The sequence below is a fragment of the Oncorhynchus mykiss genome, chromosome 10 (assembly GCF_057628025.1).
Source record: "Oncorhynchus mykiss isolate SJ-2025 chromosome 10, ASM5762802v1, whole genome shotgun sequence".
Taxonomy (NCBI): Eukaryota; Metazoa; Chordata; class Actinopteri; order Salmoniformes; family Salmonidae; genus Oncorhynchus; species Oncorhynchus mykiss.
In genome coordinates, this window is record NC_143031.1 from 16626049 (window position 1) to 16643371 (window position 17323).

General features: G+C 43.3%; 1 protein-coding gene across 3 annotated transcripts in view; it reads right to left on the minus strand.

The window, feature by feature from the left end:
* Nucleotides 1–17323, minus strand: part of clmpa (CXADR like cell adhesion molecule a) — a 119307-nt gene that overhangs the window by 60103 nt on the left and 41881 nt on the right. The window contains exon 1 of one of the 3 annotated variants that reach the window (XM_090186028.1): nt 11454–11590. The exons of the other annotated variants lie outside the window; for them this stretch is intronic. Coding sequence (XP_090042154.1) covers nt 11454–11505 — 52 coding nt within the window. The 5' untranslated portion in view covers nt 11506–11590. Of the gene's footprint in view, nt 1–11453; nt 11591–17323 lie in introns of those variants that run through there. 3 annotated transcript variants of the gene reach the window in all.

Genomic DNA, 17323 nt, shown 5'->3' on the forward strand with positions numbered 1-17323 from the left:
TTTGTTATTGCAAGCCTAAATAAGTTCAGGACTAAAAACGTGCTTAACAAATCACATAACAAGTTGGACTCAATAATCAATAATAGTGTTTAACATGATTTTAAATGACTACCTCATCTCTGTACCCCACACATACAAGTATCTGTAAGGTCCCTTTAGTAGTGCATTTCAAGCACAGATTCAACCACAAAGACCAAGGAGGTTTTTCAATGACTCGCAAAGATGGGCACCTATTGGTAGATGTGTAAAAGTAAAAAAAGCAGACACTGAATATCCCTTTGAGCATGGTGAAGTTATTGGATGGTGTATCAATACACCCATTCACTACAAAGATACAGGCATCTTTCCTAACGTAGTTGCTGGAGAGGAAAGAAACTGATCATGAATTTTACCACTAGGGCAATGGTGATATTAAAACAGTTAGAGTTTAATGGTTGTGATATGAGAAAACTGAGGATGGATCAACAGCATTGTATTTGCTCCACAACTAAATGACAAAAGTGAAAGGAAGGAAGTCTGAACAGAAAAAAGTATTCCAAAACACGAATCCTGTTTGCAGTAAGTAATAAGTAATAAGTAATAGTGCAAAAAATGTGGCAAAGAAATGTACTTTTTTGTCCTGAATACAAAATGTTATGTTTGGGGCAAATCCAACACAACACATCACTGAGTACCACTCTTCATATTTTCAAGCACGGTGTTGGCCGCATCATGTTATGGGTATGCTTGTCATAGGCAAGAACTAGGGAGTTTTTTGTTGTTGATAATAACAAACAGAATATGGCTGTAAGCACAAGCAAAAAAAAATAAAATCTGAAACCCGACCTCTTCAAAGAGTATCTTAAATAATCCCAAAGCAAGTTTTTCAGGATGAAAATGAAACAGAATGGAGCTAAGCACAGGCAAAATCCTAGATGAAAACCTGGTTCAGTCTGCTTTCCAACAGACACAGCAGGACAATAACCTAAAACACAATGCCAAATATACTCTGGAGTTACTTATCAAGAAGACAGTGAATGTTCCTCAGTGGCCAAGTTAGTGTTGACTGAAATATACACAAAAATCTATGGCAAGACCTGAAAATGGTTGTATAGCAATGATCAATAACCAATTGGACAGAGCTTGAAGAATATTGAAAAATATAATGGACGTTGCACAATCCAGCTGTGGAATGGTCTTAGAGACTTACCCAGAAAGACTCACAGATTTAATCGCTGCCAAAAGATGCTTCTACAAAGTATTGACTCTGATGTGTGAATAATTATGTAAATGAGATATTTCTGTACTTAATTTCCCAAAGACTCCTAACATTTCTACACACACACACACACACACACACACACACACACACACACACACACACACACACACACACACACTTCTATGCATCCATACACTACATAAATATTCACACACACAGACATCACAACCTCCCCCCAATCTTTCTCTCCTGCAGCCACTCTGCGCGTGCACACACACACACAAACATCAGGGCTGTGAGAAATTATGAAATCATGCTCAGCATTGATAGGAAAAAGTCATAGATCAAAGGTTGCATCCTAAATGGCACCCTATTCCCTATGGGCCCTGGTCAAAAGCAGTGCACTATATAGGGAATAGGGTGCAATTTGGGATGCAACACTGGGAGCTATGGAGCTGAAGGATCTGGAGCTATCATACACAGGCTAGGTCAAGGCCATTGAGTCTGCCTTGGAGTACCAGATGGGTGGCGTTTGAGCTTTTGGGACTATTACATTGGTTTCATTGCTTGACAAGGCAAGCTCAATCAAGCACAGCTAAAGTGAAGTATTTTAAAGAAAGCAAATATATGTCAAACCCAGGACTGAGAAACGGGCTATATTGTTTAGCTTATGCATTCTGCTAGCCCTGGACACAATTTATAGGCTAGCCTTCCTCGTATCAGGAGGAAAAGGTCACGTCGTGTAATGTTACACACACATACATGGGGAGGAGACATTCTTTAAGATTTAAGAACTTTAGGATGAAAAGATGCCTGGTGTGTCTGATAAGTGGTATGGAATATGTTCTCAACATAGTTTCTTAGTGTGTTTTGATGAGCAGACACACACATGTATGCATGCATGTAGGCATGCACACTGTACACACACACTCAACAGCTACAGTGCCTTGCGAAAGTATTCGGCCCCCTTGAACTTTGCGACCTTTTGCCACATTTCAGGCTTCAAACATAAAGATATAAAACTGTATTTTTTTGTGAAGAATCAACAACAAGTGGGACACAATCATGAAGTGGAACGACATTTATTGGATATTTCAAACTTTTTTAACAAATCAAAAACTGAGAAATTGGGCGTGCAAAATTATTCAGCCACTTTACTTTCAGTGCAGCAAACTCTCTCCAGAAGTTCCGTGAGGATCTCTGAATGATCCAATGTTGACCTAAATGACTAATGATGATAAATACAATCCACCTGTGTGTAATCAAGTCTCCGTATAATTGCACCTGCACTGTGATAGTCTCAGAGGTCCGTCAAAAGCGCAGAGAGCATCATGAAGAACAAGGAACACACCAGGCAGGTCCGAGATACTGTTGTGAAGAAGTTTAAAGCCGGATTTGGATACAAAAAGATTTCCCAAGCTTTAAACATCCCAAGGAGCACTGTGCAAGCAATAATATTGAAATGGAAGGAGTATCAGACCACTGCAAATCTACCAAGACCTGGCCGTCCCTCTAAACGTTCAGCTCATACAAGGAGAAGACTGATCAGAGATGCAGCCAAGAGGCCCATGATCACTCTGGATGAACTGCAGAGATCTACAGCTGAGGTGGGAGACTCTGTCCATAGGACAACAATCAGTCGTATATTGCACAAATCTGGCCTTTATGGAAGAGTGGCAAGAAGAAAGCCATTTCTTAAAGATATCCATAAAAAGTGTCGTTTAAAGTTTGCCACAAGCCACCTGGGAGACACACCAAACATGTGGAAGAAGGTGCTCTGGTCAGATGAAACCAAAATTGAACTTTTTGGCAACAATGCAAAACGTTATGTTTGGCGTAAAAGCAACACAGCTCCTCACCCTGAACACATCATCCCCACTGTCAAACATGGTGGTGGCAGCATCATGGTTTGGGCCTGCTTTTCTTCAGCAGGGACAGGGAAGATGGTTAAAATTGATGGGAAGATGGATGGAGCCAAATACAGGACCATTCTGGAAGAAAACCTGATGGAGTCTGCAAAAGACCTGAGACTGGGACGGAGATTTGTCTTCCAACAAGACAATGATCCAAAACATAAAGCAAAATCTACAATGGAATGGTTCAAAAATAAACATATCCAGGTGTTAGAACGGCCAAGTCAAAGTCCAGACCTGAATCCAATCGAGAATCTGTGGAAAGAACTGAAAACTGGTGTTCACAAATGTTCTCCCTCCAACCTCACTGAGCTCGAGCTGTTTTGCAAGGAGGAATGGGAAAACATTTCAGTCTCTCGATGTGCAAAACTGATAGAGACATACCCCAAGCGACTTACAGCTGTAATCGCAGCAAAAGGTGGCGCTACAAAGTATTAACTTAAGGGGGCTGAATAATTTTGCACGCCCAATTTTTCAGTTTTTGATTTGTTAAAAAAGTTTGAAATATCCAATAAATGTCGGTCCACTTCATGATTGTGTCCCACTTGTTGTTGATTCTTCACAAAAAAATACAGTTTTATATCTTTATGTTTGAAGCCTGAAATGTGGCAAAAGGTCGCAAAGTTCAAGGGGGCCGAATACTTTCGCAAGGCACTGTAGTTTATTAGGTACATCCCCCCGTTCACGTAAATGGTTCGCGCCTACAGACAGTGAGTCACATGGCCATGGCTTGTTAAATAAAGCAGGCAGACAGGCATCAAGGCATTCAGTTACAGTTCGATTAAACATTAGAATGGTCATAACGAGTGACCTAAGCGACTTTGAGCGTGGTATGATCTAAGCGTGGTATGATTTAAGCCAGCAGCATACCACCCTGCATACCACTGCTGGCTTGCTTCTGAAGCTAGGCAGGGTTTGTCCTGGTCAGTCCCTAGATGGGGGACCAGATGCTGCTGGAAGTGATGTTGGAGGGCCAGTAGGAGGCACTCTTTCCTCAGGTCTAAAAAATATCCCAATGCCCCAGGGCAATGATTGGGGACACTGCCCTGTGTACGGTGCCGTCTTTCGGATGGGACGTTAAATGGGTGTCCTGACTCTCTGAGGTCACTAAAAGATCCCATGACACTTATCGTAAGAATAGGGGTGTTAACCCCGGTGTCCTGGCTAAATTCCCAATCTGGCCCTCAAAAAACCATCACGGTCACCTAATAATCCCCAGTTTACAATTGGCTCATTCATCCCGCTCCTTTCCCGTGTAACTATTCCCCAGGTCGTTGTTGTAAATGAGAATGTGTTCTCAGTCAACTTACCTGGTAAAATAACGTAAAAATTATCATTGGTACCAGGCGTGCCGGATCCAGTATTTCAGAAACGTCCGGCCTCCTGGGCTTTCCACGCACGACAGTGTCTAGGGTTTACCGAGAATGGTGAGACAAACAAAAATCATCCAGTCAGCGGCAGTCCTGTGGGCAAACACAGCTCGTTGATGAGAGAGGTTGAAGGAGAATGGAAAGAATCGTGCAAGCTAACAGGCGGGACACAAACAGACAAATAACAGCGCAGTACAACAGTGGTCATGGATTGGCTATTGCAGTAGACGACCACACCAGTTTCAGGATGTTGCCCTCTTCGGGGATAGCGAGTACCATCCTCCTCTCTCTGCACCATCCCCCTCTCTCTCACCCCATACCAACAGGCTATGTTAGGCAGGTCATAAATTCTGCCCGCTAATTAGTGAACCTCCACCCATAAATGGATTGATCTCTGACCTTAGCAGCGATTCCTACCCTAATTATGCCATTAGCGGAAAAACAGCAGACAACAACACTTTCCAAAATCAACCATAGGGCGCAGGCCTAGTAAAGGTTCTCTCCAGTCTAGCCCTGATGTCTTGCCATCTGAGATTGGCATTGGTCCAATACCGCAGTGAACAATTGAAGCACGAGCAGGTAACGGTAGACATAAAGGGACAGGTGGAGAGAACCGGGAAACAAATGCAGAAAAGGGAAGAATTCTGCTTGCTATGGAACTGCGCTTGAAAACTGAACAATTAAATGTAATTGCAAAAACGTATGACGATGAACAAGCACAAGCTCTTCAACAAAATCGTCTTTCACAGGAACAAAATCATATGCTACAGGAACAACTCGATTTAGCCAAAACTAAATACAATGATGTCCACGCCAAACTAGATAAATCTGAAGAGTCATCTACAAACAGGAGCACTCAACTTGATAACATGCATGCAGTTTAGTTAAACCTTACTCAAAGTAACACGGTTCTACTCAAAATGCTGCAGACCAAAGACGATCAGTTAATAAACACAATGACAAAGTTGGATGACAAATCAGCAGAACTCATTGAAGTAGCTGACCAAATGAATGATGAGAGAACTCAGGTGATGAAGATGGAAATATTGATTTCTAAGCAAGCAGAGGAAATCTCATCACTGAATCTCTCGCTCTGAACTCAAGACCTCTATCTGCAAACCATGACAGACAAGTTTGTGACCGATAGGTGCAAGAGTGACACTTACGTGTCCAAAATCAGTACTCTAAGCGCTCAAGTGGACTCTGCAACGCAGCAGAATACCACCCTTAGATACCATCTGGAGGAAGTCCAGAATGGTCACGCTCTACAGCGTGACTACCAATCCAAGCAACCGGAGCCCTGTACTCATAGGAGTAAAGACAATAGGTTTCAGACCTTGCCTCCATCATGTGTCCCTCAGTCTTCTCCTCTTGGCCATTCGGCACTGAGTAATATGGCGCCTCTTGGCCAACAACAACAATGCTTGGCTTCTCCTCTTGGCCTTTCGACCCCAATTTCCCCACAGGAGGAAGCCAACCTTCTCCGCCCGCTTGGCGAGGAATACCTTGACAAACTCGTCAAGAATTTCCCCACCTTTGACCCCGTTCCAGGTCAGCCAAACGATACTGAGACGTTTCTAGCTGACATAGAGGACGCGTTGGATGGCTACCCGAACACTACGGGTTCTGGCAGGGTTTACCTGTTGAAGCGAACGTCTGGCTAACACCGTCAAACAAGCTCGGAACGAACACCCACAAGTGTACTATCATAGGCTTCATTCAGCTTACTTTGGCTACTCACTGAAACAGGAATGGAAGAGCTGTTACCATTCAAACAAATGTTTCTGTTGAACATGTATCCAACCTTCATTACCTACTTGGGCCCTGCAGCCCACGTTGGCTTGCTATCTTACAACTCAGAGAGCTTGCAAGCACAGCTTTTGAGGCATCAAAAGTTCACAACGCTAAGAGCCCTGACCACTCGGTTTTGAAGTTTGACCAGGAGCACTCACTCCAGTTAGAGGGTGCATTATCAGGTATTGGAGCATTGATAAATGATGCACAACAACGGTTTCTACCACGAAAAGATGATTCCAATAACCTCCGCAGTCGAAATAACTGTGAGGTAAGTCACCATCAAAACGACTACAGCTACAATCGACCTGTTCACTACGTTCCTGCATCCAACCCACACAAAGTGTCAGAGCACAAGGGTAACAAAGGGTTGAAGGATGATCAAAACGTAGACCAATGTTTTCCAGAAGTTCCACTACGTGAAGAACTAAAGCGAGAACAATTTGAGAAAAGGGTAAAAGATAAGTCAAAAGGACTAGACGGGGAAATGCTAGACACCAGGTCTGCAGGAATTAACACCCATAGCAAGGGCGTTAAAGTATACATTTCTCCCGCTCTCATTCGAGACCCTATCCAGGGCCCGCTTGATCAAGAAACAAGCCCACGGGCTTTGTCTATAGTCTCTGATACAAAGGTTGCGAAGAAAAAGGTAAAACGCTTCGTTAAAGCCAAGCCCACTCAAAATCTGAAAGTCGATCTGCTTCCACCTTGAACAGAAATGGCACATCACGTCGTTGCGAACGACCACTCCACTTTGTGAGGAATATGTCCAGATTCAGCTGTCTCTGTGAATGAGCAATTTCCATCCTCCTTGAAGTCGTGCAATACGGTAGTTGAGATGAACTTCTCTTGCCCTTCGGACACTTCCGCAAACACTGCGGCCGTCTCAGCAAGAAAAACATTGATGCGTGGAGTATACTCTGCTTCCGATGATACATCTTCTGCTTTGTTGGGGACTATCACCCCTTACAATAACACTAATGGCGTCAGTCCAGCATCTGACCCGATGACTCCTACTGGTGAAACACTTTGTGATATCACAGACTGAAATCCTCGTCTCAGTTCGCAGGTACTGAAGAGGTTGCCACACACGGATGCGGTGGTGACGGACAGGCCTCGACAGCCACTGAGCATTTTGAAGCACAAACACCAGGAGATTTGGTTGAAAGGTTACCGCCATTCTCATAACAATGCAGCAGCTGACAACTCATACATAGGGTCCGACCTTTTCGTTTGCGCCTCGGACACCAACACCACCCGCTGGTGGGGGGGTCCCGAGACACAGGGGGGAACAGGGGGGAACAGTAGCCCAGACACATGATGAGCCTAATCAAGGCCGGTGGGCGGGTCGAGACTATGGACAACACCATGCAAGGCCACCACAGCATAAATCAAATCTAGTTGTAAACTTCCCTATGAGAACAGTGAGGAGCAGACAGGCCCAGAGACGGGGATTATCTTAGAACACATCTTAGATAGTACTGAGGTGTTCCACACTGGTCATAAAAGAAGTCCAGTGGACTTGTCCACCTCCAAAACAAATGGCAACAATAATCATTCCTTGCCATGTGTAGGTTCAACTACAATAGAACTCGTAAAATGCTCCAATCATGTGTTCCGGTAGAATAATATTTCAGAACAAATCGCTAGGATAACTGGTCCCCTTGAGTACCAGTACCAATACCAGCAACAGTCAGTCCAGCTACAATCAGTAAGAAGGTTAGAGACCTAACCAATCAAATTACCCTTGACAACAGCAACATAGTAGTTAGGAGTCACTCAGAGTGCAACACGGGGAAGGGAATCTCCAGTGCACTCTTCCAATGGTTAACACACATATCACTAATCAATAGAATCCTTAATTCAGGAGGAAAATTATTAGAAGTCCTTAAGCATGATCACACCACGTACGACCGGTCCAATACTTAAAGAGTACTTCCGTCGTGAGGTTAGCTCCTTCGTGGATAACATAGCTATGAAATGGACTTCTTCATACCTATCACCACTACAATAGTGGAAGACAGTGACTAGTAGTAAAACCACTATAGACTTCCTCGACACCAATTCCGACTGACCTCCAGGCATTGACCTAAAAATTTCCTGACTACGTCAGACTCATTCTGAACAAGTTGTAATCTTCCAGGATACTCGGTTTTCTTCCCTTGACATGCGCACTTGTGTAAGTATAAACACACATGCACAACGAAACATCCGATTAGGATTTATGCTACGAGCAAAATACCAGCCTTAGTAAAGTTGAACATTTACTTTGAGGCCGTTGACTCAGCTACAGTACTCACCAGTTTTCTTCCCAGAATTCCATAGGTCATCCCTGTAGACTGCCCAAAACTAGTGCCTTATAGTTATAAACTTAGGATAGTGCTTAAGCAACACACCAAGTAGGAAAACCCTAGATATGGCATTAGAGACAATGCCACGATAGTCATTTTGCCAGGACATTGGACGTATATAGAATACAGTCCAATTAGATGATTTTTTGTGTGAGAACTATATTTTGTATATCTTTTATTCATTCCTTTTCAGTTCAGCTCCTTTGACACTTAGGAAGTAATAGAGACATAAACAAAGTCCCCGTACTACCATCACTTAGTGCCACAACCCTGCTCATTGGGGAACAAATGTAATTAAATATATTTCATGAGTGTGTGTGAGTTGTTAACATCTGCCTAAGTTCCTGCCCAGATCTTCCAGTCTGGACGACCATCAGATGACGGGTCCGGAACGGTGATCCCAAATCCGGACACCCACTGCCCATCCTTGTGGTGGCATGCCCCGCATGCCTATCAAGGTAAACCACCAGAGGGGGGGACCGCAATGGCGATCACCAACCAGGACATCTCCTGGACATTCCTGTGGTACTTTCCAGCTTCCAGGGAACCTACCAAGGTAAACCACTAGAGGGGACCGCAACGGCGATCACCAACCAGACATCAACTGCGCATCCTTGTGGTGGACTGCTCCGCTTTCAGAGAGCCTACCATGTTCAATCACCAGAGGGGACTGCAACGATGATCTACAAACAGGACATCACATGGTCATTAATTTTTATGTTGATTTGTAAATTGCAGGATAAACAAGATCCAAACCATCAGGGGGGGAATGTCATGACGTTGTCCTCTTTGGGTATAGCGAGTACTATCACCCTCTCTCTGCACCCCCTCTCCTCTCTCTCACCACCTACCAACAGGCTCTGTTAGGCTGGTCATAAATTCCTTGAGGAGTTCTGTCCTCATGGCCAGAGTATAAGAGAGAGTGAGTTTTCATAGGGAGAACAAAGGAACTTCTTCCACATCACAGAACTTGAGAACTGAACAATATTCATGTTCTGGAGAATGTATAAACGGTCGGTGAAGTAGCCAGCTACGAACTGGTCCGTTTTGTACAATTTTGTGAAACTCGTGAGAGACAATACAGCCACATTACCATAACTCTGTTTATACAAGAGTCTCCATTGTGAGGGTTGCATCTAATTGTTGTATAAAATGAATGAGTAAAGATTAAACTATTTGTGAAATTATGTCATGTGATTTTAAACTGCTTAATGAAGGAAAATCCAATTCCCTTTGGAGTTTAACTAAATCATTGGCCCGCCCCATGAGCACAGATATTGATCTGGCATCATGGGACAGCCCCTTTCTACAGTTACGAATATAACCCCACCTGAAGGAATTGCCTTTAGACCAGCTTACTTCGATAACCACGAGAGGGCTAAGGTTTCAGACCAGCTTACCACAAGAGGGCTAAGGTTTGAGGAGAGACCATACACCTGAGTATAAGCTAAGGTTTGAGTAGATTGCTGAATCTTTTAACCATACCACGTGGTTAAACTCTGAGACTATCGATCTGACAGAATAAGAGCTACTCTTCGATACTAATTATTAGTCTGCAGCTAGAAATGATGTACCCGTGAATGCGAGGACCGACACAGCTGAAACTTCTATTCTATAACATTATTGCTGAATGTTACTCTGAACTATCCATTCTAACCACGGCAGCGAGAGAGAGAGAAGGCGGACAAACTCTCCAACAGAAACAAACTTTCCAACAGAGATCACAACGACACACTGAGCATAAATATATATATTGATTGCAATTATTCCCGAATGAGTGAGCATTCATGTGCAAAGGATTAGCATTTCAATTGTTAGAATTATCAAGTGTGTAGTGATTAATTTGCGTAATTCCCGCCTTTCTCAGTCTACACCGACTTCCCAAGCCGCAATGCCGGTTTAGCCCACTAGGGCACATCCCCTATAATTTCCTTATAACCATATCTACTTTGTTTGTTTGTTTGTTTGTATGTGCATTTCTATGATTATTCAGTTAGTTAATAAATAAATTATTGAGACAATTGATGTATGGAGGATTCATAGTGATGACTGGGTTTGTGCAGATAACCAACAATTTACGACGTTTGGAATGAGACTAATGTGAGGTAAAGAATAATTCATTAATTAGAAGACTAATTGATCAGATATTAAAATATCTGAAAATTATATTAGGGAAATTATAACTTTGTAATCTGAATATTTTCCTTGGTGCCCCAACTTCCTAGTTAATTACATTTACCTAATCATTACAGAGAATTGATTTGATAAACTAACAGACTTCAGTTTAATGATGCCAAAGACACGACACCGGGTTCCACTACTATCAACTAAAAACAAGTATAAGCAGTTCCAATGGGCACACGGTCACCAACACTGGACAACTGAGGAGTGGAAAAACATTGCCTGGAACAACAGCGAGCTCAGTTTACTTGAGTGGCCTGGTCAGTCCCCAGACCTTAACCCAATAGAGCGTCTTTGGTATGTAATGGAAGGGGATGTTCGCAGCATGAATGCACCGCCATCCAATCTGCAGCAACTGCGTGATGCCATCGTGTCAGCATGGAACGTTTCTGCTACCTTGTAGAATGCCCAGAATAAGTCAGGCTGTTCTGGAAGCAAAGGGGGGTCCAACCCGGTACCAGATGGGTGTACCTAATAAACTCACCGGTGAGTGTACATGCACACTGACACGCGCACACACACAGTTTCCAAAAGTTTGCAACTATAATCACACTGAAAACATCTTTAACTACTGCAGAATTCCAGCCCAGTCCATCCCAAAACCACCAGTTCACATTGACCCCCCCCCCCCCCCAGCCGTTACCTTGCACTGATGACAATATGCACTGATGATCCAAGCCACTGAACTGTGTCATTCACCACAGGCCAAATAGCCGGATAGGTCCAAATTACCAGAGATCAACATATGTGCATAATACTGATGATTCCCTCCACAATCCTTCCTGGACCCGACTCAAGTCAGTCAAGTGGCAGTGGGTGAAAGATTTATTTACTGCCCAATGGATCGCTTGGAGACATCCCCTGCTTGGGTGCGGGGTGTGCTGGATACTTCCAGAGTGTGTGTGTGTGTGTCTGTGTGTGTGTCAGAATACGTTTTTGTGGCTGGTTTGGATAAAGAAAACAATGTACATTACCGTTCCAAAGTTTGGGGTCACTTCGAAATGCCCTTATTCTTTTAAGAAAAGGCAATTTTTTGTCCATTAAAATAACATAAAATTGATCAGAAATACAGTGTAGACATTGTTAATGTTGTATAAGACTTTTGTAGCTGAAAACGGATGATGTTCTATGGAATATTTACATTATCAGCAACCATCATTCCTGTGTTCCAATGGCACGTTGTGTTAGCTAATCCAAGTTTATAATTTTAAAAGGCTAATTGATCATTAGAAAACCCTTTTGCAATTATGTTAGCACATCTGAAAACTGTTGTTCTGATTAAAGAAGCAATAAAACTGTCTTTCTTTAGACTGGTTGAGTATCTGGAGTATCAGCATTTGTGGGTTCGAGTACAGGCTCAAAATGGCCAGAAACAAAGAACTTCTGAAACTCGACAGTCTATTCTCGTTCTGAAAAATGAAGTCTATTCCATGCGAGAAATTGCCAAGAAAGCGAGGTCTCGTACAACGCTGTGTATTACTCCCTTCACAGAACAGCTCAAACTGGTTCTAATCAGAATAGAAAGAGGAGTGGGAGGCCCCGGTGCACAACTGAGCAAGAGGACAAGTACATTAGAGTGTCTAGTTTGAGAAACAGACGCCTCACAAGTCCTCAACTGGCAGCTTAATTAAAAAGTACCCGCAAAACACTAGTCTCAACGTCAACAGTGAAGAGGCGACTCCGGCATGCTGGCCTTCTAGGCAGAGTTGCAAAGAAAAAGCCATATCTCAGACTGGCCAATTAAAAATAAAATATTAAGATGGGCAAAAGAACACAGACACTGGACAGAGGAACTTTGCCTAGAAGGTCAGTATCCCGGAGTCGCCTCTTCACTGTTGACGTTGAGACTGGTGTTTTGCGGGTACTATTTAATGGAGCTGCCAGTTGAGGACTTGTGAGGCGCCTATGTAGATATTCCATAAAAAATCTGCCATTTCCAGCTACAATAGTCATTTACAACATTAACAATGTAGACATTGTCTTCCTGACAGAGAAGCTTGCTCATCGTGCTACATTTTAGTATGGTAACACAATTTAGTGACTGTATATAGTTTTGATATTTAAATTGTTTCAAGTTCACTACTTAAATGACAGAGGAGTATATTTCTTGCTCATTGGGCTTAATTCCAAGCAAAGTCCATATTCTGACCAGGCTACATTGGGGAGATGGTGATTCATTGTCCAAAAATTCCAAACCATCAGAAACACTTTTAGAAGTCACGGCAACTGTGTGTGTGTGTAAGTCTGCCTGTGTGTGCTAGTGTGTGACAGACCACATTCCAATGAAGTGTGTGAGATCAGTGTTTAGATTACAGCAAGACCAGAGTATGAGGTAGATGTCTCGAAGTGGCACCATAGCAACAAAAAAACTAAAATAGCATGAAAATGTATCCACTCACTCTTGTACATTGCTTTGGATATGAGCTTCTGCTAAATTACTAAAATGTAAATGTAACCCCTGCTTTATGGAGATCCTCTTCCCCATGCTACAAAATCAATCCCCTTATCTCTTCTCCTTTTCTATACCCCTCCTCACCCTCTCTTCTCCTCTCTGTTCTTCCACAATAACCCTCTCCTTTCTTTCCTTTTTTTCAATCTCTCTTCTCCTTTCTATACCCCTCCTCTCCTTACCCTCTCTTCTCCTCTCTGTTCTTCCACAATAACCCTCTCCTTTCTTTCCTTTTTTCAATCTCTCTTCTCCTTTTCTTGCCCTCCATTCAGTTCCTCTTCTCATGTGACCTTCTGTAGACGTATGGAGGTATGATGAGGGCCATCTGTTAAACCAGTGTTCCTCAACACGTTCTGTACCAGGTACAGACGAGCTATGGTCCTCCTCAGGGACTCGGTGGATTAAAGGACTGACTGAATCTTTTAGTTATGATTTGATGGACCACTTCTGAGCAGCTGACCTGGACTTAAGCAGCTGACCTGGACTTAAGAAACACAATTTTCTTTAGCAGTCAGAAATGTTCATGGGTTGGATGGAAACTATTGTCCTTCAAGAGAATAGTTGTACTATCTGATACCACACTGTACTAACTATGAACTGTACTAATCACTGTATAGCAAGTGAGTCAATATTCTGCAAAAATATAATTTGAATGCCAATGTATTCGTTAGCTGACAAAGTCACGAAAACGATGTGCGCGATCCAATAGTGAAGAAGTCAGTGTGTTGTTGTAATTCTGGAGCATAGTAAGTAACCAACACAAGAACTTAACAAAAACAATTCCCCAGCGCTACTCTGAGCTCTCAGTGTACCTTGATTTGAAAAATGTACTTTGCAAGAAATGACTGAAACACATAGCTGCATAAATTTACATTTAAAAATCAAGGTCAGAATATTTCTTCTTAAAACAGCTCAGGTAATATATCAATTTCTTGCCAAGCAACACGTTCCCCTGCATACGACCTCTGAAATCACAAACAACAGACAGCATTTCAACCCTTGGGCAGATCGTGAGACTGATCTTAAGTCGCAGGCAGGGCTTCGTCATCACACGACCGTGAGTCCGACTCACCTCAGCTACATTAACTATTCTTTCAATTCTGTCTTCATCACATAAGCAAACTTCCTGGATTCCTTAGGACTCCTTGTGTCTCAAGGCCATAGATGGGTTAGCTGACAAAGTCACAAAAACGATGTGCGCGATCCAATAGGGAAGAAGTCAGTGTGTTGTTGTGATTCTGGATGGTCAGATGGCAGCTTCTTGTCATTTTTGCTAGCTATGTGGGGAATCGTCGGTGGCTTGTTTCAGCTAAAAAAATGTATCTTGTTCTTGATAACATGTCTTGTTTTGAGGTGTTTTGAATGATGTCATGTCTATGCTAATATGGCAAAAATTTGCTAGCTAGCTAACCAACAAATGTAACAATGTATTTGAGAGACAACAAGTGTTCATTGTTCAAATTAATTTATGTTTTCAATAAACATTGGAGAGAAAATATAGTTTACATGTTGTCAACAATCTAAGCCAAACCCGTCTGTTTTGCCCCATAGTTGCGCACGTGTCGGTTTTGTTGCTAAACAACCAACCAGTCAAAAAAAGTTTTTATGTCTCTAAAAACTCTTTCATAAAAGAAAGAGGGAAGGAAGGATGAGAACGAGGGAGGGGAGTGCTGACAGCCGAGAGATGGGCTTTGATCATGATTGATATCTACAACATTTAGCGTTCACACAAGACACACTCCTCCGCACACACACTCCTGCGCACACACACTCCTCCGCGCGCACACTCCTCCGCGCGCACACTCCTCCGCGCGCACACTCCTCCGCGCGCACACTCCTCCGCACGCACACTCCTCCGCACGCACACTCCTCCGCACGCACACTCCTCCGCACGCACACTCCTCCGCACACACACTCCTCCGCACACACACTCCTCCGCACACACACTCCTCCGCACACACACTCCTCCGCACACACACTCCTCCGCACACACACTCCTCCACACACACACTCCTCCACACACATACTTCCAGGGGACACGGACGTAACTGTGTGACGCACACAGCCCTGAAAACACCCAACACACTCACAGCAGAACCCATAATCTAAATCTCAAACTTTTCAAACCATATTCAAAGAGGTTACATTTCAAAATAGAGCTTAAGGACTTAACCATTTAACATTTCTTTGGTGACATTGCCATCTGATTGTGTCCAATTGATCTGTTCAACTGCTAATAATGTGGTTTGGCATGGTATCCAGCTGTAAGGCTTGTTTAGCATTCACTAGATTTAATGAGGACAACAGTGACATGTACTTCCCCTGCACTGCAGATGGACTGACATCATCATCATCATCATCCTCATCATGTGCTGAGGCGGTCTTAATGTGAACACTGTAATCATCAGCTGCTGCAGCAGCATCATCAGCCCCAATGGTATAGTGGTGGAGGTACAGCAGTCATGGTCTAGTCATGGTGCTATCATCAACGCACACATAACCATGTTTGTTCTTGTCATGGGTCAAGATGAAGGGAACGAAGGCTACCTTATGCGTTGACTATCCACTGAAGAGTGCAGCTTGGGGGAGATGATTTGTACCCAATTGTAAGCTAGCTTGATTGTATGGTACAGGGGTAAATTACATGACTTTTCATCCAATCTCAATCAAACTTGATAGTAAGAAATGGTTGCATAACCACTCCAAACTTAACCTCTTCCTGTACCCGTGGAGAAGAGAAGAAAACAGGACGAACCCCACAGCCTTGTTGTCGTGCCTCTGTCTGTTTCAGTCAGTATGACTAACACTAACCAATGCAGGGACGTTGGCCTGCGCCCAGGGTGCCATTTGAGATTGGCACAGTCAGTGGCATGTTCACGAGCTGAGTTTGACACGGGGTGAAAAACATTCAACAACTCTGATTGAAGCAGGATGCTGCTTGAAGCGCACGGTGCCGCACATCTCCCTGCCACCAGGGTGGTAATAATACATCTCCACAAAGAAGATGAATAAGCGTGATTTAGAATAATGAGGTATTAGGGGATATTATGCCTCCTGAGAACAGAGGGAAAATACCAAATGACTTTGGTTGGTGCTGCCTGCCTCCTAGCCTCCTTCTCCCCTTCAACCACCCAACTCTATGAAAAACTCACCTGCTGTACTCACAACTGTACAATTAGACTTTTCCTCACAGCAAGTTCCTTGTCAAACTAATCTGTGTGGGGCTCACTGTGCAGAATAATTGTTTGTAAAAGCTTTGCTTGTTTTGAACGGCCGATACGCTGTTTCCAGCTCTGACATGAGATCAAATGGACGAGAATTCAAAGGAAAACAGAAGAGCGCTTTCTCCGAACAAAGAGAACAAATTTGACACATGCCGGTCTCTTTGAGTTGGAGGTAATGGAGTGGGAAGACAATAGAAATGGGAAATCCGTATGCCAGGGAAGTGTGGAGAGCAGCACCGAGCAGGATCTAGGCCAATAGAGAATACTGTAGTCTGACCTGAAACCAACTCTCAACCTCATCGGGACAAATGACATGACAGCAAAAATAGATTGGGGTTTGGCACCGGAATTGGACCGGAATCGGACAACTGTGTTTGAGAGTACGGACGGATGCATTTGGGTTTGGGACTGTATAGGGACTATATTGTGTTTTGATATGGCTACTGGGTATGGGATGAACCCTTGGATCAACCACAATACTAGGAAGTCACAATATAGCAAACCTGGTCCAGAAATGCTATGAAATTGGCCAGTAATTCCCTATAGTACAGTAGCACTGTGGAGCTTTGTCAATGACAGCCAAAATGGTGGTGAATTGTTGTGTCTAAGCCTAAACTCAGTGGAGATTCAGATTATTCATATGGATATGATCCATTCAGGAAGTAATATGTTGCTGATTGTGAGGTACTTGACTGACCTGACACATGGAAAAGGCTAGTTGACCCTTTACTCTTATCATCAATAATAAGCGGGGACTGTGAAGCAGCACAAACATTGGCATAGACACAAATGCGTACACACACACACACACACACACACACAGTTGAAGTAGGAAGTTGA